Here is a 26,384-nt window from a genome sequence, read left to right on the forward strand (position 1 = left end):
GTCACAGCACTACCATCTACGTAGGGCCATTTTCTCATGTACGTCATCCCCTCATTCTCTAAAGCGCGCGCCCGCCAGAGGAAGGGCAAGCAGCGTTCACCTTGACATTTGACCCATTTCCGCGGCGCGTAGCGTTGCAAATTTTGGCAGACGTGATCGTGAACGCTCAGTGTATGCATTGCGCTCGTTAGCTGAAAATTGTCAAACCTGGTCGAAGACTGGTTAAACAGCGTAGCTGGTGGCGTCGCATTGCTATTTCGTTGCTTGACTTTGCTCCGTAAGTAGTTCTGGCACCATCTACGCTGTTTAACCAGTCTTCGCGACGTCAAGTCAGTGAAGCTTCTTCAAATTTCAAGTTCATAACGTTTAGTGGACCAGAAGGGAGTAGCGGGGCTTGCCGAATATGTGTGGCACGTATACGCGCTATGCGAGCTGCGTTACGCTCCGCAGGGATTAACAGCTTCGCTTTTAAAGGGGAACTGACACGAAAATTTTCAGTTGTCGTTTTTTTCTTTGCGTCAAGTGAAAGGCCAAGCCCTCAAAAGCATAGAAAATGTGCTGCTAAGCGTGAGTCACCCAGAAAAATTAATTCCAGCATGTGTTTAAAAGCTAGTTTCGGTTCCTACTGTACCCTGACGTCACAACACGGTACGAGCTTCTCGTCACGCACTCGCGCAAGATGTGGTGACGTTTCCACGGCCGTTCCGCCCCGCGGCTCCGATAGGGACGCACAAGCGGCCATTTTGAATGTTTTGGAAACTGACGTCATCACAACTAGCCGGACTGCTGCGTGAAGTCACCGTAATTAGTACTGCTGCCTGACGTCAAGCTTGTGTCGACGTCTGTACGCGCGTCATGGGAAAATTGATTTCAGTGTCAAAAGAAAATATCTTATCAGCATTTGCTGAGCTTCACACTTGCTCACCCATTTCTGTATACAGGAGATTTGCACGGCAGAGTAAATTCACCTTCCAAAAATGGTTTCAGTACGCCTTTAAAATTCATGAGCCACTCCAGTCTATGAAGGTGGATGAGCAGCGAAGCTGTCTAGCACACGGCGCAGAGCTAGGCACAGAAAGTCCCTATAGAATTTTGCATACGCTTACTTAGGGTTAACAGCGCGAAAATAAGACACGGCGGACAGGAAAAAGACGCTCCTAAGAAGTTTTTCGTTTGAACAGCAAGCGTCATTTTGCTGCGACATGCGTCACTCTGTCCGGCTTGCCGCGTGCTCTTGGCGTTTCGTGCACCCTTTTGATGACCCATTTGAGAAGCACGCGTCTTTTTGCCCCATTCACCGTTCCGCGACACCTCAGTGGCAGGCCCGTAGCCAGGGGGGGGGGGGCTCGCCCCCCCCTGATATTTTCATGATACACGGTATTTTACCGAAAATAAGTAATGAGAATAGGCATTTTTCTCAAATAGTCAAGGCCTTCAGCAAGTGCCCCCCCCCCCCCCTCCGGAAAAAACTCCTGGCTACGGGCCTGCTCAGTGGACCCATTCCCGCCACGGTGGTCTAGTGGTTATGGCGCTCGACTGCTGACCCGAAGGTCGCGGGATCGAATCACGGCCGCGGTGGCTGCATTTTCGATGGAGGCAAAAATGTTTGAGGCTCGTGTACTTAAAGTGATTTAGGTGCACGTTAAAGAACCCCAGGTGGTCGAAATTTCCGGAGCCCTCCACTACGGCGTCTCTCATAATCATATGGTGGTTCTGGGGCGTTAAACCCTAGATATTATTATTATCAGTGGACCCAGTATGAGTAGTTGGGTGAGTGGTGGGTTGTGAGGTTTACCGAATCTCTGAGGCATGTGTCTGTGCTATAGGGGTTTTCTGTTCGCAGAGTTACTGTTCACCCAGGTAGTACAAAGGTTCGCTGTAAATGTTCGCTTTACGATCGCCTGTATAGTTCATTGGGGGTGAATTTGTGACTGCGTCACTTCAGTTTCCCAATGATGTGCGCAGATGGTCGGCTTCTGCACCGGTGGACTGCACGCCTTACACTGCGCGTACGCCTACTACAAGGTGCACGTCCTGAAGAGGGACTGAGGATGGCCCTGAAGGACCGAAGACAGAGCCCACAGCTGGCTGTGCGGCAGCCAAAGCGGCATCCGTAGTCTCCTCTTTACCCGGTAGTGCGCATGCGCGCTCAGATTAACCTCTGCACCACCCCGCTGATACTTCGCCGCAGAAGGACATCTGCGATTCAACTAAAGTGTGCTCACGTTGATGTGCTGGCTTATTTTTTGTAAAACTGGTAAAATGGCGCTGGTGACTGAAGAAGAGTAGTCGGCTCTTGTTTTATAAACTTGCCGTGAATAAACCGCTACCTGATGCTTCTAATTTACAATGAAGGATTCGCGTGCGTAATGAGGTTTGCACCTGCTAGTCGAGAAAAAGACGATTCATTTGCGGAAATTTGGCTATGTGATTTTAAATTGAAGCTGGAATACGGTTACCGCGCTGTTCGCAGTCTTCCTTACCTGTATATCTTAAATGCTAACGCTACAATATAGTCCGAATGAATTAACTTTATTTTAAATGTAATATATTCATCCGGCTATGTTCCCACAATATATAATTCTTTGTTCCCGGATTTGCAACTTGACGATGCAACTTGGCAAGCTAAATTTATGAAGCTTCTCGGTGCCTTTTTTAGATTGATTCTAACATCTGCAGAATTTTCTAACTTATCCTCTCGACAGGCACACACACATACCCGGGCTCTCATTTTATTCTCATAGGTTTCCTCTTCGTTTGTGACTGGCATTGCATTACCCCTAAACCATATTTGTCCAATTCCTACATATGAAATTGTCGTCATTATTCTACTGCTAGTCCGCTGCTATTAGAACAACACACGATGCAGCTTTTATCCAATTCGATGGAGGCGAGAAGGCTTGAGGCCCGTGTGCTTAGATTTAGGTGCACGTTAAAGAACCCCAGGTGGTCGAAATTTCCGGAGCCTTCCACTACGGTGTCCCTCATAATCGTATCGTGGTTTTGGTACGTTAAATCCCAACAATTATCATTAGCTTTCTCCATTTATGTACGTCTTAGATCAGTCGGTTCTATGGTAGTTAGGTATGTATCGGAGGCGTAGACAGTTATTTTTTTACAGCAAAAGCTGTTATGACATCCCAACAGCCGATTTTGGTGGCTTAGTTGTCCGCCCTCGGTGTCCAGGAGAAAAATATATCCAGGATCGATCGGGATTTGAACTCGGGCCCTTTGAATGGCACTTGAGTATTCTACCACAGAGCCTTCCCGTTGCAAGAAGACCCTACATAGGCTTCATGTCGGGCTAGGAATCTCGTTAACATATGTAATATAGCGTGGTCGAAGAGTAACATAACCAGGCGTCACAAAATGTGAATTTTAAAGCTTCCCACCCATGTTCGTGCGTTTGTATGTGTGTGTGTAATATACATGTGCAACATTGACAAAAATCCGGGGGCGGGGGGGGTGGATTTAAGCATCCTAACCCCTCCCCTACATACTCTGGCTACCTACTTTAGTGGTAGCCTGAGGTGGGGCGGGGGTGGGTGGACATTTGTGAACACTCGGAGTTTGCCGGGAAGTATTCGAAAAGTCCTCTGGCGATAGTGTATCGGCAACTCCAAAATCTGCTGCTTGTTCTGGCAACACTGTTCAAATAAACAAATATGGCTACAATATCTGTGGGTGGTTGTGAGTCATTGACGGAGCATATCATCACAATCTTCATCATTAACCATTGTCTATCCAGGGGGACGGCGGCACTTTCGCTTAGTGCTTCATCACAGCATCGAAATTGTTTTCCTTGAATAGTAGATCGTGGACATTTAAAAAAAAAAGATGTTAGAAAGGTCGGATTAGCTTTAATTGTAACAAAAGGCACAAAGGTGATAGAAGCCGTACAAGAGTCAATTGACGATACTTCTGACTTTTGATATTTCTATCCGTTCTTTTGTTCCCACGGGCCACTTATTAAGGCGAAAGCCCTAAACGCCTAATCAGCAGGGTCACGTGACGATAAGCGGCGTAAAAACGCACGAATCGCAAAAAGCCAAACGCGCGCCTCGTGTCATGGCTCAAAGCGCGCGAGCTGCGCAGTCACTTCGTTTTTGCGGCGTTGAGGAATAGCGGTTGAGGGAGGAAAAGACGCTACACTTACGCAGCCCTAGTTATGCACACCGGGACGCTCCTAGCACGCCCAACGGAACAACTAAATTCTTTTATTTTCAGAGAAGGGTCTTCCCGCCGCCTCATTCCAAGCTAACCAGGCCGCAGGCGGTCACGCTCAGACTGTTGCAAAACTAATACCCAAATCCGGCGTGCCTTAATAGCATAAATGCGGACATTTACTCGAACAGTTCTTGCGCGGCCTGTGGCGAGGCTGCTCCTTTTTCTCACGTGCTCTGGGAGTGCGGGTCGTGGGCCCGAAGTTCACCGAGGAAGAGTGGGACGCGCTCCTGCGAAGTCCCGTCTATGAAGAGCGAATCCTGGGCGTCCAGCGCGCCCGTGGGCGGGCCGGCAGGCTAGACCTGTCGGTCCCGTTGTGGGATCAGCCGGGTGCGCGTTTTGTGAAGTTTTGCTGGACCCAACAAAAGTTCTTTTGTTGGGTACAGCAAAACTTCACTCACTCACTCACTCACTCACTCACTCACTCACTCACTCACTCACTCACTCACTCACTCACTCACTCACTCACTCACTCACTCACTCACTCACTCTCACTCACTCACTCGCTCGCTCGCTCACTCGCTCACTCACTCACTCACTCACTCACTCACTCACTCACTCACTCACTCACTCACTCACTCACTCACTCACGTCACTCACTCACTCACTCACTCACTCACTCACTCACTCACTCACTCACTCACCTCACTCACTCACTCACTCACACTCGCTCGCTCAGCTCGCTCGCTCGCTCGCTCGCTCACTCACTCACTCACTCACTCACTCACTCACTCACTCACTCACTCACTCACTCACTCACTCACTCACTCACTCACTTGACTCGGCCCACAAAGCCACACAAAAGCTAGCGAAATCATGACTGTTCATATGTATGATGATAATCAAAGAAAGCTTAGTGAGTTAATTAGCGAAAATTAAGAGTCACAGTTAATTTCTAATATATCTTTATTTGATGATAATCAAGAAAATCGAGTAAGTACTAAATTAACGGCGTTCACGTGACTCTGCCTACAAAGGCATACAAAAGCGAGTGAAATCATCACTGTTCAATCGTACGATGATTAGCAAAGCAGGCTTACTGAGTAGTGAGTTAATTAGAGAAAAATAAGATTGACAGCTAATTTCTAATTGTTCACTTTGGGATGATAATCAGGAAAATTGAGCAAGTACTAAATTAATTAGTGAAACCTAATTGTAGTTTTAAAGAGAATGGGAAATTAGGCAGAGTGAGGGAGCGCTTGGCGTCTTACAGAAACAGCGTATGGATATTTATTTTATTTTATTTACAATACTGCTACTCTCCTTCGAGAATGTGTCACTTGGGCAGTACAATAATTTTTCACAAAGAAATAAACAAAAAAGAAACATAGAAGTAAACACTTGCAAGCATAATAACAGGACATGAAGATCATAAACACAATTGAAGAATACAGAAGTTAAATAATAATAATGACAATAATACATAATATATACAATAACTACAAGATACAAAGCAAGTTATGGGTATAATACAATGCTAAGATCAAACCGAACGGTAACAGAAAGGAAAATATATCTGAGTGGACAAATGTAACCATGATAGCATTAGTATCACGAGTCAGAAAGTAATAAAAATCTCAAAGTATTCGCCTTCGAGTCGTTCGTAGCCGAATATATAAAGAACCCTGTGAAGTCTTTATTTATTTATTTATTTTTTTTTGTTCAATGGCCCGTAGTGGGTCACTGGCATTCATAGCCTGCACGAAGAAGAGGAAGTTGAAGACAACCGGGTCGTTTTCCTCCGCAAGGTGAGCGACATAGCACACCCAGTTAAACTTAATTCTATCCTATATGCCACACATGCGAGTGTTCTACTGTCGTGACCAGGGGTCTCAAACTCACCTCAGGTAGCCGCGGGCCGCATGCAGTCGCGAAATTTAGTCCCGCGAGGGCCGTGACGGCGAAGAAGGTCGGAGCGGTAGGGGGACCTCGAACAAGATGTGAGCTAACGTTGCCATTTCAAAGAACGCCTTTACCATATCTCATATATTGGTCATTTCTGACGTGGATTTGGCGTCAGGATTCGAGAAACATATTGATACCGATTTCCAGAATGGCTAAAATCTGTACGCCGATCCTGAGATCCCAGGTTATGTGTCAAAACATGACGACCGCATGAGGTGCTTCACGAAAAAAAAAAGAAGAAATGCTACAGACGAGTCATGTCTGCGTAGCTCATGAACATAATTATTAATAAAATAAAATATATATATGTGAGGAAGACAGTCATACGCGGCCCGGGCCGCAAGTTAGAGGTCCGTGGGCCGCGTGTTTGATACTCCTGTGGACGATCTGCCTTTAGAGTCGCCAGCGCCCGCCGCCAACATACAGATGGAATTTTATATGCAAGAGCGACGCCGCCGCGTTGGATCAGTGGTTGTATATGGCGCTCGACTGCTGACCTGAAGGTCGCGGAATCGAATTGCGGCGGCGGCAGCCGCATTTCGATGGAGGCGAAATGGTAGAGGCCTGTGCGCTTAAATTTAGGTGCATGTTAAGGAAGTCCAGGTGGTCTCAATTTCCGAAAGCCCTCCACCGCAGCGTCTCACATAAACCATATCGTGTCTTCCGGATGTAAAACCCCAACCATTATTATTATACGCAGGAGCATACGTTAGCGCACCCTCACTGTTTGCAAATGGCGTGAAGAAGGTGGTAGCGCCCATGCATACCGTATTTGACGCGCATATTACCAACACTGGTTAGCAGCACTTGCCGATGTTGGCTAATAATCAATCATTTCTGGGGTTTCACGCGCCAAAACCTCGAGAATGTCGGCCAACGTTGTCATTTGAAAGGTCTTTCTCATACCTCACACATGGGTCATTTCTAGGGGTGTGCGAATATCAAATTTTTCGAATACGAATCGAATACGAATATCCACCTTCGAATATCGAATCGAATATCGAATATCAAAGGAAAAATGCCTCCACAGTAACAATATTTTATTTAACATGTAGCTATTTGAAAAAAAAAACATTAACAGCCTGACTGGCAACACAACATACACTGCTATCTCCAGAACACAATGTCCAGGCTAGCACAATGCACATCACAACACAAGGAAATATCACGGCACAATGAAGGTAATGACTACATGTTATCATGAAGAAATATGAGTTACTCCACATAATCAGGCAGCAGGCGCTCCCTTCTAACAGAGCCACCCCCCCCCCCCCCTGCCACTGAAAAGGCACGCTCGCTTGGAACAGAAGTGGATGGTATCGGGAGTTACATGGGGCAAAGCTTTGCCAGACTGGGGTATCTGAATGTGCCTACAGTCCGCCACCAGTCACGTGGGTCACTGTATTTCTTCAGAAGCGGTCCCGCATAGTGAACGAGTGGTAGTGCGGCAAGTTACGGCCGCATAATATTGAAAATGTGCGCTTACAGGATCGCCAACAGCACTGCACGTCGGAGATGCACCAGCCATAAATCATACGTATTGGGGCGCTCGTCGCAGGCAGATACCGTGCCTCCGTGTACTTACGATGTTTATCGCTCCTCTCGGCAACGTTTTTAGCGATACGAACGCAGCAGAAATGTGGAAGACGAGTTATTTTATACATGATAATCGAATCGCATATTCGAATTTTTCGAATATTCTAAGTTATCGAATATTCGAAACTTTTCGAATACATGATTTTCGAATCGAATACGAATATTTCGAATGTAATATTCGACGAATATTCGAAACTTTCGAATATTCGCACACCCCTAGTCATTTCTGAAAGAGATTGGACTATCCAGAATATGAATGACTAAATTCTGGACGTCGATTCTAAAATACAGAGCTTCTGTGCCACGGTTATGTTTCGGTTATGTTTCAACACCTGGCAACCGCATGGAGTGCCTCACGAAAAAAAAAAAGAAAACGAATGCTCGATGTCAGTCGCGTCTGCGTAGCTTACCCGAACAAAGCGTTATCAGTCGCAATAGGCAAGAAAATAATGCGAATACCATTTAGCAAAGTTGAAAGCTCATGAACGTACTTATCAAAAACATATATATATATATATATATATATATATATATATTATATATATATATATATATATATATATATATATATATATATATATATATGGGGCGAAGATGTGCAGAGCGGCCCGCTTGCGAAAGGTCCACAGGCCGCGTGTTTGATATACCCCTGCTTTAAGCTTCCCAACAGATAAGAAGTGATATAATTAGTCCCCAACACAAGAGAAGCGATGTAAACCTTTCTGATGGGCGAGTTGGTTCATACTTGCGAAGGAAAAATGGTTGCGCGCGAAGAACTAGACAAGGACGCAGAAGACGCAAACTTCCCAACTCCGCGAGTTGCACGCTCCGCTAGTTGAAAGTTCGCGCTCGTCCGTGACTTCTGCGTCCTTGTCTAGTTGGCGCGCGACCATTTTTCCCTTGCAAGTGTACCCGAGCTAGCTTATAGTGTCTCAGTGCACCTTTTATGATTTCTGTGCCCAGATTTCCTTCCGACACACCGCCTATAGAGGACTCCTCCAAGTATGGCTCGCGCCGCGGACATGATGGAAGTCGTGGCTAAACGCATCATCCAGATCTCGTTCGACGATTACGTCGGCACTGTCAACGGCCTCTTCAATTTCCTCGAGATCGTAAGTCGTCGTTTTTGCCCTTGCACACTCCGGCAGTGTTGAATGCATCGTGTCGAAAAAAATGTTCTTGAAGCATACGTGAATACCATGCGTCTAATGCAGTGGTTCTCAGCCATGGATGTTTTGGGGACACCTTGTGGACTGGTGGAAGCGGTGACGACACAGATCGCCAATATTTGTGACGTCATTATGACGTCGTCATGACGTCTCTGTGACGTCACGTGACGTAACGCCACATTATGATGACCTCAACACATGAAATCGTAGCTTGATCAAAGGTGGTGAGAGAGGGAGGGCGGGAGGTCATAAATTAACGCAACATGCAGCGTGAAATAGGCACGTTTTATTTCTCCCTGGCAAAGAATGATAAGACTAAAGTGCCACGCCAATTCGATATCAACAGCTTGTCAATAAGTCGTGCGGTATGCAGCCACATTCAACCTGTTTCTAGCTTTGTTTGCTCTTCAAATATGCAAGCCTAGAAAAAGTATGCTCGCGTGCATTTGTCCTAGAAAACGACAACAAAAGCTTTACAGCCATCTCGTGGAGAAGGGGAACGTAAGTCAGCTCCGCCGCAATGCAAAAGTGTTATGCAGCGAAGCATATCAAAAATCAGGAGGGTCAGCTGTCACAAGACAGTGTGCCGCTCTCTCTTTTAAGGATGTGTTTCGCGGACCCCCCAAAATGGCTTCGCGGACCCACATTCGAGAACCACTGGTCTAAAGAGTGTGTATATCGCTTATATGTACACATCCATAACATATGAACAGAGACGTGAATTAGGCAGTTTATGTCATGCATACGCAGAGGCAGTTTATGTCATGCATAAGCCACTGCGTGTGCATGAGAGGCTATATGGTATGCAGCTTTCTCATAACCATCAACAGCCTGATGATGATTATTAAAGAGCTGCATAGCGTGTCATGTATACGATGATGAGGCAGCTGCACAGACGGCTGATGAGACAGCTACGCCCCTTGCAGGACAAAGGCCTCTCGCATGTTTCGCCAGTTAACCCGGTCCTCTGCTTGCTGCGGCCATGGACGTTATCCCGCAAACTTCTTAATCTCATCTGGCCACCGAAGCTTCTGCCTCCCCCTCGTCCGCTTGCCTTCGTTTGGAATTCAGTCTGCTACTCTTAGTGACCAGCGATTATCTTGCTGACGCGCTGCATGCCCTGCCCATGTCCAGTTCTTCTTGATTTAGGCTAAGATATCCTTAACACCCGTTTGTTCCCTGACCCAAGCTTGTCCCTTAAGGTTACGCCTAACATTTTCCTTTCATGGCTCGCTGTGTTGTCCTGAATTTAAGTTAAACCTTTTTCGTAAGCCTCCATGTTTCTGCGCATTATGCAAGTACTGGTAAGATGCAGCTATGACGTACCTTTCCCTTAAGGCATAGTGGTAAAGTGCCATTCATGATCTGAGAATGCGTACCGGCCAAATCTGCTCCACCCCATTAGTATACTTCTAGTTACTCGTATTTTGTATTCTAGTGTTGTGTATATTTTGTGCAAAAGCTACTAGAAGCCTACTGTAGAAGCTTAGACGTTTGGGCGAGTTGGTGTGGTTTTCCATTTTGACGCAGCACTTTTGGGCCAGTTTGGGTTCGTGTCTTAAAGAGCGCGAAAGTCTAAAACACACAGAATGATTGGATGATCACGTATTATTGATAATTTTGATAGTTTCTTGTTAGAAGTTACATACAACGAAGGCTGACCGGGGTGGTCCACCTTGAATCGCAGTGCGGCGGCGCGGTGGTGTACATGATGATGGGCACGACGGATACGAAATCTCAAGGTTGCCTGCAGGGCTCCGCCTTCTCCTTCTGCTTCAACGGCATCTTCATGATCGTCTCAAGCTTCCTGAGCGCCAACTCCGGCTACTACCTGACCGGCATATTCTACGTGAGTCGCGGTGACCAATCGACTGCCTCTGGTGTATAGCCGTTAGGGGTAGTCGCGGTCCGGCCTACACGACTGTACAGCTCGAACTATTACGCACTGGAACTGGACCCCGTATTAAGGCGAAAGCCTTAGACGCCTTCTGCTTGCGGTGTATTAATTAACTTCCATGGCTCTTGGGACCACGACGCGACAATTTCCCGAAGATCAAAAAAAGAGGAAACATTACCTTCGTTCAATAACAGACCGATGATTAGGACCGAAAATTTACGATTAATCGTTCACCGCAGAGCAACGGTAGAATTGCGTTGATTTGTTTCTGCATAATACGTTTTGCGGGGTAATACGTTTTTCCCCCTTTCTCGGCCAACGTAGCATAGAGAAATGCATTCTCATACGGCTAAAATGATCGTCTTTACACGTGATAACAATATACGGCGGAAGTGAGCGTTTACTGGTATCTATAAAACTCGTAGCTTTATATTCCGGTGTACTCACTTAACACTACTGGGACCCACGAGAGAAGCGTTACACGCTGGCAGCCGTGCAGGCTGCGGCCCGAAGAGTGGCTGCTCCGCGTAAGTTTTAATGCGCGGCGTTGCCGCTCGACGTCACATGAACCGTTGCTATTTAGTTTGTAATCGAGTACACCTACTTTCATACTTTTCTTGACGCTTGCTTCGAATAGTACAATGTTCGGCTTGCTAGGGTTGAAGCTTGGGCTATAGTTGGTTCATGCTTGTAACAGGCAAAAAAAAAAATGCAGCGCAAAATTTTCACAGGGCACAAGACGAAGAAGGGACGACAACAGCTCTGTTTTCGTGCCTTCTTCGTCTTGTGTCCTGTCAGAATTTTGCGCTGTTTTTTTTTTCTAGCTACAATGCTTGGGTGATACTATTTATTTTATGGTTCCCATAAAGATCGTGTCAACGAGATTTCGCTTTCTAATACATGGTTCTATTGTCGCTAGTCTTCAGGTTTTTGATGCTGTGGTATTCCAGTCAAATACGCGATGCTTTCATGCACAGGGCCGTAATTATAGCCATTATGGTGTATTCCGCACAGGGCGAGCTCCAGTGTGAATTAGGTCTAGCTGTTTTTTCAAGCGAAGCTTGTACTGACTGACCTGTGTAGTTGAGGGTGTTCCAAAATACCCTCCTCACCCACAGTTGGCGCGCACCAAAGAAATAATAAGTAAAATAAAATAAACCCTCTTTCCGGGGCTGCGGTTTGAACCCGGGTCCTCTCGGTCTGAAAGTGAGTGCCTCTAACTCTAAACCCGCCACGGTGGTCTTGTCGTTATGGTACTCGACTGCTGACCCGAAGGTGGTGGGATCGAATCCCGGCCGAGGAGGCCGCATTTTCGATGGAAGCGGAAATGCTAGAGGCCCTTGTACCTATAGATTTAAGTGCACGTTAAAGAACCCCAGGTGGTCAAAATTTCCGGAGCCCTCCACTACGGCGTCTCTTATAATCATATCGTGGTTTTGGGACGTTAAACCGCAAATATTAATATTATTATTACCGAACACTAAACCACGTGCCCACGCTTGCCCAATGCGAACTGAACTGAAGCATACGAATGTATTCTACCGACGATGCAAAAACGCAATTGGGAAGCAGTACACTTGCTATGGGCACTTCGTTGAAATATTTCGTGTTGGCCGACTAAAAAGTGATCTGCTGGACAACGCGTGAGGTCGATATCAGGAATTGCACATTTGAGGAAAATTCCGGCTTCGTGAAATTTGAATTCCTAACCCGCGTTTCCGTGATCGCGTGATGCTTCTTTCGTTGGGCCGTTCTGCAGCCTGACGAACGCTGGAAAGAACATGACACACGCCATGCCGATTCAGCCCGAAAGCAGCAATTACTTCCGCGGGGACGGAGCCGCTGGCCTAAAGAAAAGAAAGCAAGAAAGAAGAAGAAAGAAATAAAGAAAGAAAGAAGAAAGAAAAGAAAAGAAAGAAGAAAGAAAGAAAGAAAGAAGAAAGAAAGAAAGAAAGAAAGAAAGAAAGAAAGAAAGAAAGAAAGAAAGAAAGAAAGAAAAGCGGTGTGTCAGGCGTGCCCACGCGAAGCTTCGCTGACCCCCAATTTCTCCCAATTGAAAGGGCTCCTGAATTTTTTGTAGCCATTGCGACAGAACTGTCCGCGAGTTACGTTTGAGAGTACAAAATGCGAGCAGACATTGCTTGGCGTGAGTGACAAATGTATGCAGTTAAACTTGGATATTATAAGGTCGGTAAAACAGGCAATTTCCTTCGTTATAGCGAAATTTCGTTAAATTGAATTTCGGCCTTTCAAGCAAAGTATAGTCGCCGAAGGCTTCTTTTCTTTTGCACGGGAAGTGCTGGAAGAACGTTTGGATAATACCGAAGTGCGAAAAACTAATTCCAGTAACGCGAAAAAAAAATTAACTCACAGGGTGCCTTATGGTTTCGCCTAAGAAGCCACGATCATCGTTTTTTTTAGTCGATGTATTGATCCTCCCTGGCCCTTCTCCGAAAGCTTTCCGCGCCTAACGTGGTTCTGTGCTGCCTCCAAGTTCGGAGGATTGGCAAGCCTCTTGCACTTCACCTGGTTTTGCACTGCCTCCGTTATCGGCCCACCTTTTACCAATGATAATAATAATTGTTGGGGTTTCACGTCCCAAAACCACGATATGAATATGAGGAACGCCTTAGTGGAGGGCTCCGGCACTTTCGACCACCTGGGGTTCTATAACCTGCACCTGAATCTAAGTACACGGTCCTCAAGCATTTTCGCTACCATCGAAAATGCGGCCGCCGCGGCCGGGATTCGATCCCACGACCTTCGGATCAGCAGTCAAGCACCATAACCACTAGACCATCGTGGCGGGTTGACCTTTGACCAAGTGGAATGTGATGACGTCTTCATGTGATGTCACGTTGTGTAACGTCATGATGACGTCACAAATTTTTATTATCTGTGATGTCATGATGATGTCATGTGTTGACGTCATCACGTGATGATTTCTTGCATCGCATCGTGTTCACGCCGCCGACGCGGGACGCCGACGCCGCCAACGCCACCAACGGTGAATTTTCGCGTTTGATGAGGCAGCTAAGGCTTTCGCCTAAAAAAACATTTTTCTCGAACCTGAGATCCGGCGACCGCGGCTTGATGCTGCGCCGGCGAAGAAGTCCTCTTCACAGCGGCTGAATGTCACCTCGTTATATTGAAACCACGAATAACCACGTTTCGTTATATTCAGGTTCAAAATACATGGTGTTGCATGGACATAAAGTTGTGAGAAATCAAATATTTCGTTATATCGAGAATTTTGTTGTATTGAAGTTCGTCACATCGAGGTTTGAACTGTGTACGGATTTGTCTCTTCCATCTCCGGTCCGCACATGCGCAGTACGTGCTGTTCAACGGGACGGGAGCCATGATGTACATCCTACCGAGCATCATGATGGTCAGGGAATCGAATGAAGTCGGCACAGCTTCAGTAAGTGCTGCGACGGCACAGCCACTATTTCAAGCATTATTTGGATGGACGGATGGACGAATGAATGAATGAATGAATGAATGAATGAATGAATGAATGAATGAATGAATGAATGAATGGATGGATTGATAGGTGGACGGATGGATCGATGAACGGATGGATAGAAGACCGGGTTTACGGTTGGATGGAGGATCGGGATGGATGGGTAAATAGATGTCACAGGTATTCCCTTTGAATCGGGGTGATAACTAGGGCCACCAAGCTATTTATTAGTGGCACGAACGGGAAACTAGCGACACTCTTGTTTCTCGTCCAACCACTTCCGGTCGAGCGCTTGCTTTCCGGTTTCCGAAATATTTAGAATGAGTCTTGTAAAAAATAAAACTGGTACGAAATCGATGGTTCTATAGGTTCAAGTTAAGAGTTATATTGCATACATACGAAATCGGAGCATGGGCTTACCTAAGACAAGGGCCAATTACCTGTTAGGATAAATATTGAAAGTTAATTGAGTGAGTTCATGGAAAAAGAAGGCGCTTTTCTTGTGAGCAGTTGGGATCGTTGCGACACCTGGCGGGGCAGATCTCAACCACGCGCTTCTTTATACGTGGCCTCTGAGATCGGCTTCGGTAGCTCGACGAAACACGTAGTTAACCCAAGGAATACACCAGGGCACACAGATGCAGACGTGAGAGTGCCACTATACCACACACCTATGTCAAGTATCAAGGCAGACTCCAGATATTTGAATGTCTCTATGACCTGTAGTTTGTATTAATGGATTGTCAGTTATGAATCCACCTTACCTTCTGCCACCTTGGTGTGACTGTCTTCCGAGGGGGCCAGAGACTCACTGTACCAAGTTTGAGGGAATTTCTTCAAGAAGAATGCGTTGATGGGCTAGTTGGTAAATGTCTCGATATGTACTAAGTATGTGCAGCGCTAAGAAACGAGGACAAGAGAAGACACATAAACGACACAGACTGGCGCTGAAAACTGGCGACACAGACTGGCACAGACTGGCGCTGACGCAGACTGGCGCGATACAGCGCCAGTCTGTGTCATTTACGTGTCTTCTCTTGTCCTCGTTTCTTTGCGCTGCACATACTTATAGTAAATATCAAGAGGACATTTCGTTGACCCAATGTGGCCAAAATGTGTGAAAACATTCCGGAATCTCTAACGTCACGAGGACGTCCGTGTGCGGAGAATTCGGCGCCAAATTTCAGGAATGAAATTTTGGCCTTCATTTTCTCTTCTATTAACAAAGCTATGATGGCGATACCGACAGTAGGGTTCTCTAAGAATTTATTTTCGTAAATTGATCCATTGTTTCGCTTTAGTGTCCCTTTAAAGGAGCCTTGACACGCAATTTTCGATCACAATTTCGTGTTACGTGGGTTAATGCTTGTGCGTTCACAAATAAGCTGACGAAATTTTAGCGCATTTGGTCGAGCACTTAATTTACAATTGAATAGTTTTATGAACATGCGAGCGGCCTGAGAGTCGGGCAGAATTGCAACGACGCACTCGCGAGCCGTGACGTAACCAGGAGGTTACTGTGCGAGCGTCTGCATCCCAGTGAACGATTTTGTTCCCTGGTCAGCTGCGTGCAATCGAGTCATTTCAGCTTTCTTCAGCTTGGCATTACAAACTCAACGATTTACAGCGGCTGAAACTTTGGACGGAAGACGACGGCTCCGCTCCACGCAGCACATGACGTCACACACGCCATGGCTAAATGGCGGTCGCCGGCGGTGGGTGGGGTTTACAGCCGCCGACTTATAGGGCTTATATTATATATAACTTACGTATTTTGTACTGAAATATTCTCGTGCAGAGAATTTTTCATATATGTACAGGCATAATAGACCCTCTACATCTATATACGTTTCATTGAAAACCGCGAATTTTGGGGTGACCGTATCGTGGCCCGTTTAGCAAACGCTGCATTATATTGTTTTAAAGACGATAGTCTTTCTTGGGGAACTTCGACGCAGAAATTTTGGTCTATCTATCTATCTATCTATCTATCTATCTATCTATCTATCTATCTATCTATCTATCTATCTATCTATCTATCTATCTATCTATCTATCTATCTATCTATCTATCTATCTATCTATCTATCTATCTATCTATCTATCTATCTATCTATCTATCTATCTATCTATCTATCTATCTATCTATCTGTCTGTCTGTCTGTCTGTCTGTCTGTCTGTCTGTCTGTCTGTCTGTCTGTCTGTCTGTCTGTCTGTCTGTCTGTCTGTCTGTCTGTCTGTCTGTCTGTCTGTCTGTCACCCGATTCAGCCACCCGGCCAAAGTTAACCACTTTATGAACACCCAGCCATCTTGCACTGGTATCGCTGTTCATACTTGTGAACATTGTCGATTAAAAAAGCAAATATTACGCATACCTGAGGCGCAATGATCAATACGTAAGTATTAGGTGGTGTATTTTTTTACTAGAAAATACATAGATACGTAATTCTGAAGACCCCAGTGTTTCTTGCGCTGCGCTGCAAATGCGACGCTAGGAGCTAGATGCTGCGATTCAACATAGAGGAGGAGGACTCCTGTAGTACGGCCGGCAGAAGACTATCGTCTTTCGACGACATTTGCAGTGAAGCACGCAGATACGCGGCCAATTTTTTTCTTACGTAAACCCGCACCTAGTTTGTCCCCTTGCGGGTCGCCACGTACTGTAATAATGGTTTCCTTTTTATGTTTATTGTCACACAGATAATGGGACTGATGACCGGAAGCCTGCACGCTTTTCACTGCGCCTACTCGACGTACAAGATATACTACGACTCATGATGAGAATGCACCGAAAGGCGTACTCGGTGCCTGCCTACACTGTTCCGTTGCAACGAGTGCGCCTCGCCTACGGCTGTCTACCAGAGACCGCTGATAAACTATGCAACACTGACGCGTACTGATATAGCTTACAGTGATTCACTTATATAAAATGACGCCGGCACACCATGATAGACGTCGATCCTCGGGGCTCTCGGCGTTCTCTGTAAGCAAGGTTCTAGGAGGACGTCATAAAGGATCAAAAGTTCAAGGATTGCCTAGGGAGCAATTTAAGCTGCGGTTAAAGCTACACATTCCCACGGAGAAGCTACAGCCCTCGATGAGTATGCCATGACGTCATGAGGGGAGAATGACGTCGTTTCCAATCGGTGTCGGATCGGAATGATGTCTGATCGGTGTTTCTTCGTTAATACAGAGCTGTTTTTTTTTAATTGCGATCGCAGTTATACTACATTACTGCATGCCGCCAAAAAACGGTCTTCCAAAGTTGACAGCCATTTTTAACGGAGAAGCAGAGCGAAGCAGCGCTAGGCAACGCGAAGCAGATAACCTAAACTCATGACGTCATGCGGGGAGAATGACGTCTTGAGTATATGCGCTTTGCTTCGCGTTTCGTCACGCTGCTTCGCGTTCATCCTTCGTTTAAGACATGGGCTGTCAACGTCAACTTGGGAAGACTGTTTTTGATCGAGCGTCATAAAGTAACTGAAGTGAGGTCTCAATGCAAAACCAGCATTACATTACAAAGAGACACCAATCGGACACTCAAACATTTCGGTCATGTTTAGCGACCAGCTCGCGTCTGACACCCCCGTGGATCATTAAAGAACTGATTTACACGAACGGATAGGTTCACCCTCTCTGTAGCTACGTACAGATCACGTGACTACAGCTATTTACCGCGAACGTGTTTACCTGAATTCGAATTATATATTCATATACTATGACAACCACATCTGCTGCTTTGACCTTACCTTAGCCGTATGGATGATAAATAAATAAATAAATAAATAAATAAATAAATAAATAAATAAATAAATAAATAAATAAATAAATAAATAAATAAATAAATACCTGAGACGTTATACGTTTGCCGTTCATTACACTTTAGAAAGTTTTGTCTTATGCCAAATGTAAGCTCGGCGAAGCGTAGACTTCTGAAACAATGAGATGCAAGGCGTACTGTGATCGCATAAAGCAGGGAAAACGGCACCAGACGCGATACATTCGGATGTCTCCGTAAACTGAACTCCCAGGCACACTCAGCAGCAGAGTGTTGGAACGAAATATTTTTCGTTTCGGTTTTAGTGTCGTTCCACCGCAAAAAGTTCCGTTCCGTTTCTGTTCCGAAACGAAAAAAAAAATCCGTAACGGTTCGTAACGGTTTTTTTTTTCATGCAAAAATTTGAAGTTAAGGTAATCATAAATATGACCTGTCATTTATGTTCGTAATACGGTCATGTTATTTCATGCCAATTTTGGTATACGTCCGATTAACGAAACGGCCAGGAGAGCACAAAGTCGTAGGCGGCTAGATAGATACGCTCAAACTCGCAGAAGTTCGCTAAGAAATGCTTCGCATTTAAAAAACATTTGATTTGTGGTGTGTAGTTACTTGCCCTCCTCATAAGAAAGTGGGACAGAGGAAAAACACGTTCTTCCCACGTTCTTCAGAGGAGCGGAAGTAACTGTGCCACGAATTGCTGCCAACTAGCACTAACCATGCAGTATTCTCTTCAAAGTCATAGTATTTATTTAGTCAAAAGTCAATTACGATTTTTTAGCAGGCTCAGTGCTTTGTGTCAAGGGAGTGAGCACGATCTCAGATGTAGCACGTCATTGAGTGTACTCTCTGATGTGCGAGACCACTGTTATGATAATAAAAAAAAGGTTGCCTGGCCTGCACGGAACATGTAGCACAGTCACAGCGAAAGCTGGAAGAGCGGACTTTGTAGAGCCCGTTCTAAACTATCTCGGAACAACTAACACAAGTACCTATACGAGGTACCCACAACGCCACAAATCACCGTAATTTTTCTGAAGTAGCGAAGCAGACACTGTGCTATTTTCATGATTTTTCGGAGAATCGTGGCACCCGCTGCACATCTGTAAGGCATTATGTGCACTTTGTGCTGTGGCTGATGACGATGAAGAATTATGGCTGAGGCCTTCGAAACGGGTTGGAAGCATTCAACGACCGTCTCGTTGCGCAAATCTCATTGTCTGATGCCAGGCTGTTATTTTACTCTTCTGCCACGCTATATTACATATGTTAACGCGATTCCTTGCCCGACATGACGCCTGTATAGAGTATTTTTGCGAAGGAGTTACAAGCACCAGCATGGCACTGTGGTGGAATACTCGACTGCCACGAAGAGGGCGCGGGTTAAAATTCCGTCCGCTCCTAGAAATTTGTTTCTCAATTCATTTTAAATGCGGAGCATTTCTTAGCGAAACCAAGGAAGTTTAAGCGTTTCTATCTATCTATCTAGAGCGTTCACTCTACTCTCAGCTCACTGGCGCCGCTTTAGATCTCAAAGTGACAAGCTCTTTCGGCTTTCAAAGGAGGCTCAGTATCAGACTTAAGAATCTGCGTACTCCTATTGAAAGGTTTATTATTGCAGCGGAGGCGCGCTAGATTGAGTGTCTGTCAACAATTTTCGTGCGCCTGCTTATAGTGCGGGTTGGCAGGTGCCGTGATGGGAGGAAGTGACTTGCGCTGCCCTTCGTAAAGTAAACAGTGTGAAGGAGAATGGACAAAGACGACGTTATATACCGCGATATTCCCTACATTGCCTACCTCGCGTTCTTGGTGAAAAAAAAAAAAAAGCACAGCGCGCTTGCTCCAAATAAACGTTTATTCTCTCTCTCTCCAAACGAGGATGATAGCGCGTGTTGACTGCTACTAATCTTGAACCCGATTTATTGACTTGGATATCGTTGGATATCTTGCGCAGCTAAGCAAGATAGCCAACGTGTTTCTCAGAAAGTGCTCTCACTTTTGAGTCGTTGGCAATTCACATTTGATTCAACTTCAATCCGCTTTTACGACTTGCTCACATTCAATCATCTGTAATTCACATGTGTATCACCTTCTATTCACCTCAATTCATCACTGATTTCCCTCATTTATTTACTATTTATTCACATTATGCGCTTAACTATCGCTTTTAATCACTTGGCATACTGTTACTATTTTGATTAATTTTAATTCGCGTTTGATTTACCTTTAATTCACGTTAACATTCGGGCTACCTTTAATTATCTTTAATTCACACGTGTATCACCTTTAGTTCACCTTTAAATGTACCTCTACTATCGCGTAATTCACATTATCAACGTTTTGTTCACCTTATACGCTTAATTATCTCTGTTTATCAAATGACGTACCTTTACTATAATTCACGTTTGATTCACTTTTCATTAACGTAAGTTCTCACCCGGCGGGCATGCGCTTGCGCGTCTCACGTGACTTTTGGTACCATTCGTGCTCAAGCCGCAGACGTCAGGTATTCGACTCATTAGCCATGTAAGGATTTCGCTTTATATGGCTAATGGTGAAGAACAAGTTCGTTTTGGTTCCTTATATGGACTAAACTTGCTCCCCCTTGCGGTATTGCTCAGAACTGATTTGTTAGTTCAGTTGTTAGTAGCGCTTGTCCTGTTGTCTCTCATTTGTTTGTCTGATCAGCGCTAAAATGTAGATGTCATGTTGCCATGTCAGTACGAGCACTTGCTCTTGACACAACAGTACAGAAGTGTTTTTTTTTAAATAGAGGAAAGCCTTACGTGCTTCCTCAAACGGGAAAAGTGACCGTTTCCATTAGGGCAGGTTTATGCCTTTCGTGACAACTTATCACACACCCATATTTTTAGTAGTAGTAGTAGTAGTAGTAGTAGTAGTAGTAGTAGTAGTAGTAGTAGTAGTAGTAGTAGTAGTAGTAGTAGTAGCAGTAGTAGTAGTAGTAGTAGTAGAAAAACCTTATTATGAACCCCAGTGCCCCGCACGGAATATAGGGATGAAAAGCGGAGTCTGTCCGGCAGGGTGATGCCCCTATTCCTGGCACGGGCCATCCGTTCAGCTATTCGGACCAGTCGTAGCTGATCTTCCAGGAACGGGCTAGACCCCAAACGTTACACGTACTTTGAGACACTCGTAATCGAAATTTCATTTATATATTGAAAAGTACAAGTATACCTTTCCAGGTGCACGACAGAACGGAGTTTCAAGTCACTCGGCATAACGGCCCAACCTGTGGGAAATTCAGGGCATGGGACCAGCAGACCTAAAAAATTTTGGTCACCTCTTTTACTAAGTAACATTTTCGTTCGTGTCTCTCCAGAAGGGATACAGTCCAGTTATCGATTTGAATTCGGCATAATACGGTACAGATGGTCGAAAGGCGCCCGATGAGAGCCATTGTTAGGTGCGAAGTACGCAGTAGTCTGAAAGGCGCCCCGTTAGATCAACAGTGACGTGCACGGTGCCAGCGAACGAATTTTTATTGGTTCCGTGGATCTGCTTCCGATTGTTCATTGTTTCTTTAGCTGAGTGTATATAAGAAGCGGCCGTTCAGAAGCCGTCATCCCAGCCACTGCCGCCTTGCCGCTTCCCTTGCAAGTCGCTTTACCAGTTAAGCAACTGCTAGCCACTCCAACTTGGCAGCCTATTCGCTCCGCGGGACCCCAAGCGTAAGTTTGATAGAAAGTTTTAGCTGGCCTGGGGGAGGTGTACAAAAATACCGCTTCCTGGAAGCGGTACCGATGTACACCCGTGCAATTTTATTGCGATGGCAATTATATGGACACTCTCAGCGGGTTCTCGCCGTTGCCGTCGCTGTCGCGTTGCCCCGCGCATCGCGTGTCTTACGCGCGAGTAAAAGTATGCGAGCGCAGGGGACGAACGCGGCTGAAGCAGGAACGAAACGAGCCGGCCATCTCCGTCTCACGATGGGCGTATACGAGATATATACATCGACCCACGTGCGAGGCCTGCCGCCGATAGCTCATCAGGCGGAGAGGAAACGCCTCACCCGTCTTTCTTCGGGCAAAGGAACATGAACAGGCTCCGGTGGTGACGGAAGGGAGGGGGGGGGATGCGCGTTGCTCGAGCAGCTACTGCGAACTTTGATCAAATGGACGCGGTTACGCGCGCGCTATCTCGACTGAGATCAGTAGACGGCTCATACCCTTGTACGTGATGTACCCTCACCGCTTACCTCGCGTTGAGACGACAGACAGCACGAAAACCGCTTCGCTCCCTGTAGCGGCCGTATTCCCTTACACCAGCGTTTTGTAGAGCTACGCGAGATTGGATCCAAAAAAAGTTAACTGCTAGCCTTACTTCGCATAGCATTCCAATGTGTTGCTATCGCATTCATTGCTTCGCCCTTGCGGTGAAACTTGGATCTTTTCATTATGATATCGCGCGAGCGCCGACCTCAGACTACGGTAGTTTCTAATATCAGCGAGAAGCAACGAGAACAGCGATGCGATGATCAGCGTCACACCGGCTTTCCGAACACATGATCGCACAAATGATAGTGTGCATGCATCTCTAAGCAAACAGCGTAGCAGAAGGCGCTTGCACACGAGTGTGCTCCAGCGCATAATGTAGGCAAACTTGTTACTTCTCGCCTATATTAGGCGCTACCATGTCCAGGGGTCAACGCTCGCGCGATATCATTAAAAAATGGCAAGGGTCTATTTACGTGCGACGTGCACTTCTTCGATGCCCGTTTTGGGGAATGGACCGAAGGGTCTGTTTTTTGTTTTGTTTTGTTTTGGTTCGTTGAGACAACCGTATCATGCCAAGAAAAGCACAAGTAATGTTATTTGTCCCTTTAACTGTAGTGCGATTATTATGAGACAAAGATAAAATATACGTCCGATCCACTGGTCGCCCCGCCACGATGGTCTAGTGGTTATGGCGCTCGACTGCTGACCCGAAGGTCGCGGGATGGAATCCCGGCCGCGGCGGCTGAATTTGTGATGGAGGCGCATATGTTTGAGGCCCGTCTACTTAGATTTAGGTGCACGTTAAGGAACCCCAGGTGGTCGAAATTTCCGGAGCCCTCCACTACGGCGTCTCTCATAATCATATCGTGATTTTGGGACTTTAAACCCCAGATACTACTACGATCCGCTGGTCGAAACTGTTGTTCAAATAGAAATAATCTTTAAGTTGTGTTTCCTCTCTTCCTAGGTACGCATTATCCGTTAAAAATTATAAAAAGAAAACGCGACTAAGGAAGCACAATGACAACTCGTTCGAATTTTTTTAAGTTTAAATTTTGTGTACCAAAAAGATACAAGAGTCGACAGATAAATGAGGAACATCTGTATATTTAACAACAAGCTAGTTTGGACCTTGATTTGGATCTGTACATGAAAATTTACGGAGCTGTACATGCACAAAATGGCAATTTCAACAGTTTTTAAAAAACTTATCTTTATATGCATGCAGGTGACAATCAATCGTTTTCTCTTTCAACCTATCGCAGGCAGGCCGAAGCCGTTTTAAGTCCAGGTTGTAAAGCACCGACGTTTAAACTCTCCTCTACGAAAGATGGCCCAGATTCCCGGTGTGCCCTCGAATCTGTCAATGGATCAGCGGATTGTGGTCGCCAAAACGCGAAGCGAATACGGCATGCACCTTATATTCAACGTAAGTGCGTCCCTTTGCCGCCAGCCTCGGTTACGCGATGAAATATATGGACAGTCTCGGCTGGTTTTTGCCGTCGCCGTCGCCGCCGTCATGCACCGTATATGTATATGTGTATATATACGGGTATTGGTTTTGAGCTCTCTTTACAAACTCACAAGAACGCTGTTGTCATTTACATTGCAAGATTAAAATTCGCACGACCTTAATGTTCTTTTCTTCTTCTTTTTTTCTTCTCTCGCTATCGCAGGAACCATTCAGTGCGGTCGATAAGGATTTTAGAATCGAGTTCAAGAATAAATGCCGAAAGGGATCAAAGATCACGGTCGTGTGTGAAATCTTGGCCAAGTAAGTGTTCCCGCACACTCTCCTGCAATTTTCAAGCATGTACTATTTCTCGCCCTTCGTCCAGGACTAAGGGTGAATGGTAGTCCATACTATATTTGCAAATACAGACGTTTATTCTTTCTCTCTACTTCCGACTCTCCCCCTGTAGAAATATCCTAAGTAAAAAAGAACTTACAGGGTCCCATATGCATTCACCTAGGAAGACTCGAAAGCGAAAACAATCATTTAGATGCGAAGCATCTTATGGCGGAGTTCAATCCGGTGGTGATGGTGGTGGTGGTTGTGTGCGGCGTGACCACCCACTGCGCATGCGCAAACCCTCTCCACACACCTCCTCTCCACTCCCCCTCTCCCCCTGCCCCCTCTTGACTCCTACTCCTTTCCTCCTCTCCACTCTCCCCTCTTCCCTCCTCCACTCCCACTCCCTTTCTGAAACGCGGGCTCGACATGCCAAAACGCTGCTTCGCATCGCCTCATGGACCCCTTTAGAGCGAGATGGTGTGATTTTTTTTCCATTTACTCTCAGTCGAATGTAATGATTCCCCGGCCCCCGAATGCTTTCTGCACCTAGCGTGGTTCTGCACTGCCTCCGAGATCGGAGGCAGTGCAAGCTTTCAGCACTTCACGTGCCTCTGGGAGGGGATCGGCTCACCTATGTGACCAAGCGACGATGTAAAGTGATGACGTTATAATATGTTGTCAAAGCGACGTCACAAATTTTGGTGGCATGTGCCGTCATGATGACGTCATATGCTATCGTCGTCACATGATGATTTTGAGCGTCAGTCGTGTTGACGCCGCCGATGCCGCCGACGCCGACGGTCCAATGCTTTCAAAGGACTTCATAAATGGCAGACAACAATTCAGCCATTGGACAGACACTTATCGACCATAAACTTGCAGTGAGAGTAAGCTTACAAAAAGATCTACGTCAGCGCGCGTGCTGACCTTGGCGCTTTCTCTTCTTTTTTTCTTCGAACGCGTCAATTCACACTTCCTGTGCGACCACGAGCGCGCTAGTGTCGCTGGACTATTCACGTTCGCTGGACTTGTTACATCCGAGGTAAATGCACTCTCAGTGCTGGCTTGGTGTTACCAGGAGCAATGCATTACGATGATGATATATGTGGTTTCTTGGCCCGCGCTCGCTACAACATGCACCGTCACGCGCTGGCTGACGCGTGGGCCAAGGAACCACCGCCAACTTATCGGCCTACCGCTTCGACGGAGCTGGCCAGTCGGGGCCGCAGCTGATTTCGTTCGCTCAAGCCATTGCTGAGAGCAGCATGATCGCGGCGCGCGAATGCGCCAGTGACGTGTTCTTTTTTGTTTTTGATTTTTTTAATTTCGCGGGCTTTCTTTGCAGCTTGGAAAAAATGGTACACGTGAGACTTTCTTTATCGCAAATAATGCAATCAGGGTTTCTGAAGAGGCTCTCGAACCATGCAAATCCTATTTCTTGTCTAAAGTCATTATCTAGCAATTTAGTTTATTTAGTCTAATTAACAAATTATTTAATTGCAAAACAAAAAGTTGTTTTTAATGCGCAAGGTAGCTATCAGCAATATGCAACTGATTTCACTCGCCTATAATAATGCATTTTTTAACCACCCCTTAGCACATGTTAGCTGAGACACCCGGTATATATATATGTATATAGCCAACGCCAATCTTCATTAGCAAGCAAAGCTTGTGTTACATGCGATTAATTGGGTTGTTAGGCTTTCACACAAACTCGCGCACTACTTTTTTCCCCGCACCTAGACGCAAATGATGCTAACCGACGCGCGAATACTCAAAAGGCTTAAGCCGCGGCTACGCGCCTTCGCTTTCTTGCAGCAGCTTCATGGAGATATGCTACGAGGCGATAGACGACAGCAACAAGTACTTCTACTGGCGTCGCGATCCAGTGGACTCCAAGCTGCACGTCGGCAACAAGCACCTGGAGTACGACAGCCACCACCGTTACGACTTGAAGCTGTCGTCGAGCGAGATCGACAGCGGTGCGATGCACGTCATGCAGCTGGAGTGGAAATCCGACGACAATATCCAGGTACGCGTCTATGCACATTCCCTGCAACAACCATCTTGAATGCATACAACCCGCGAGAGAAGGAAGACGAACAAAAGAAACGACAGACAACTCACGCATCGTCATCACATGCTCGTCCTCGCTCTTTCGCGCGTTTTTTAGATGCGAAGCATCTTATGGCGGAGTTCAATCCGGTGGTGGTGGTGTGCGGCGTGACCACCCTTACTGCGCATGCGCAAACCCTCTCTCAACACCTCCTCCTTTTCCCTTCCCCCTCCCACCCCCTCTCCCTTTCCCCTCTCCCC

At 46.1% G+C, this 26,384-nt stretch overlaps 2 protein-coding genes across 2 annotated transcripts in view; both read left to right on the forward strand.

Moving 5' to 3' along the window:
- LOC125760359 (uncharacterized) overlaps nt 1-26,384 on the forward strand; it is a 102,112-nt gene that overhangs the window by 14,145 nt on the left and 61,583 nt on the right. The window lies entirely within an intron of this gene.
- LOC119375115 (uncharacterized) overlaps nt 8,753-26,384 on the forward strand; it is a 36,922-nt gene continuing 19,290 nt past the window's right edge. The window contains exons 1-4 of the mRNA XM_049411166.1: nt 8,753-8,837; nt 10,582-10,743; nt 14,126-14,215; nt 25,887-26,100. Coding sequence (XP_049267123.1) covers nt 14,196-14,215; nt 25,887-26,100 — 234 coding nt within the window. The 5' untranslated portion in view covers nt 8,753-8,837; nt 10,582-10,743; nt 14,126-14,195. The remainder of the gene's footprint in view (nt 8,838-10,581; nt 10,744-14,125; nt 14,216-25,886; nt 26,101-26,384) is intronic.

The sequence above is a fragment of the Rhipicephalus sanguineus genome, chromosome 11, assembly GCF_013339695.2.
Source record: "Rhipicephalus sanguineus isolate Rsan-2018 chromosome 11, BIME_Rsan_1.4, whole genome shotgun sequence".
Taxonomy (NCBI): domain Eukaryota; kingdom Metazoa; phylum Arthropoda; class Arachnida; order Ixodida; family Ixodidae; genus Rhipicephalus; species Rhipicephalus sanguineus.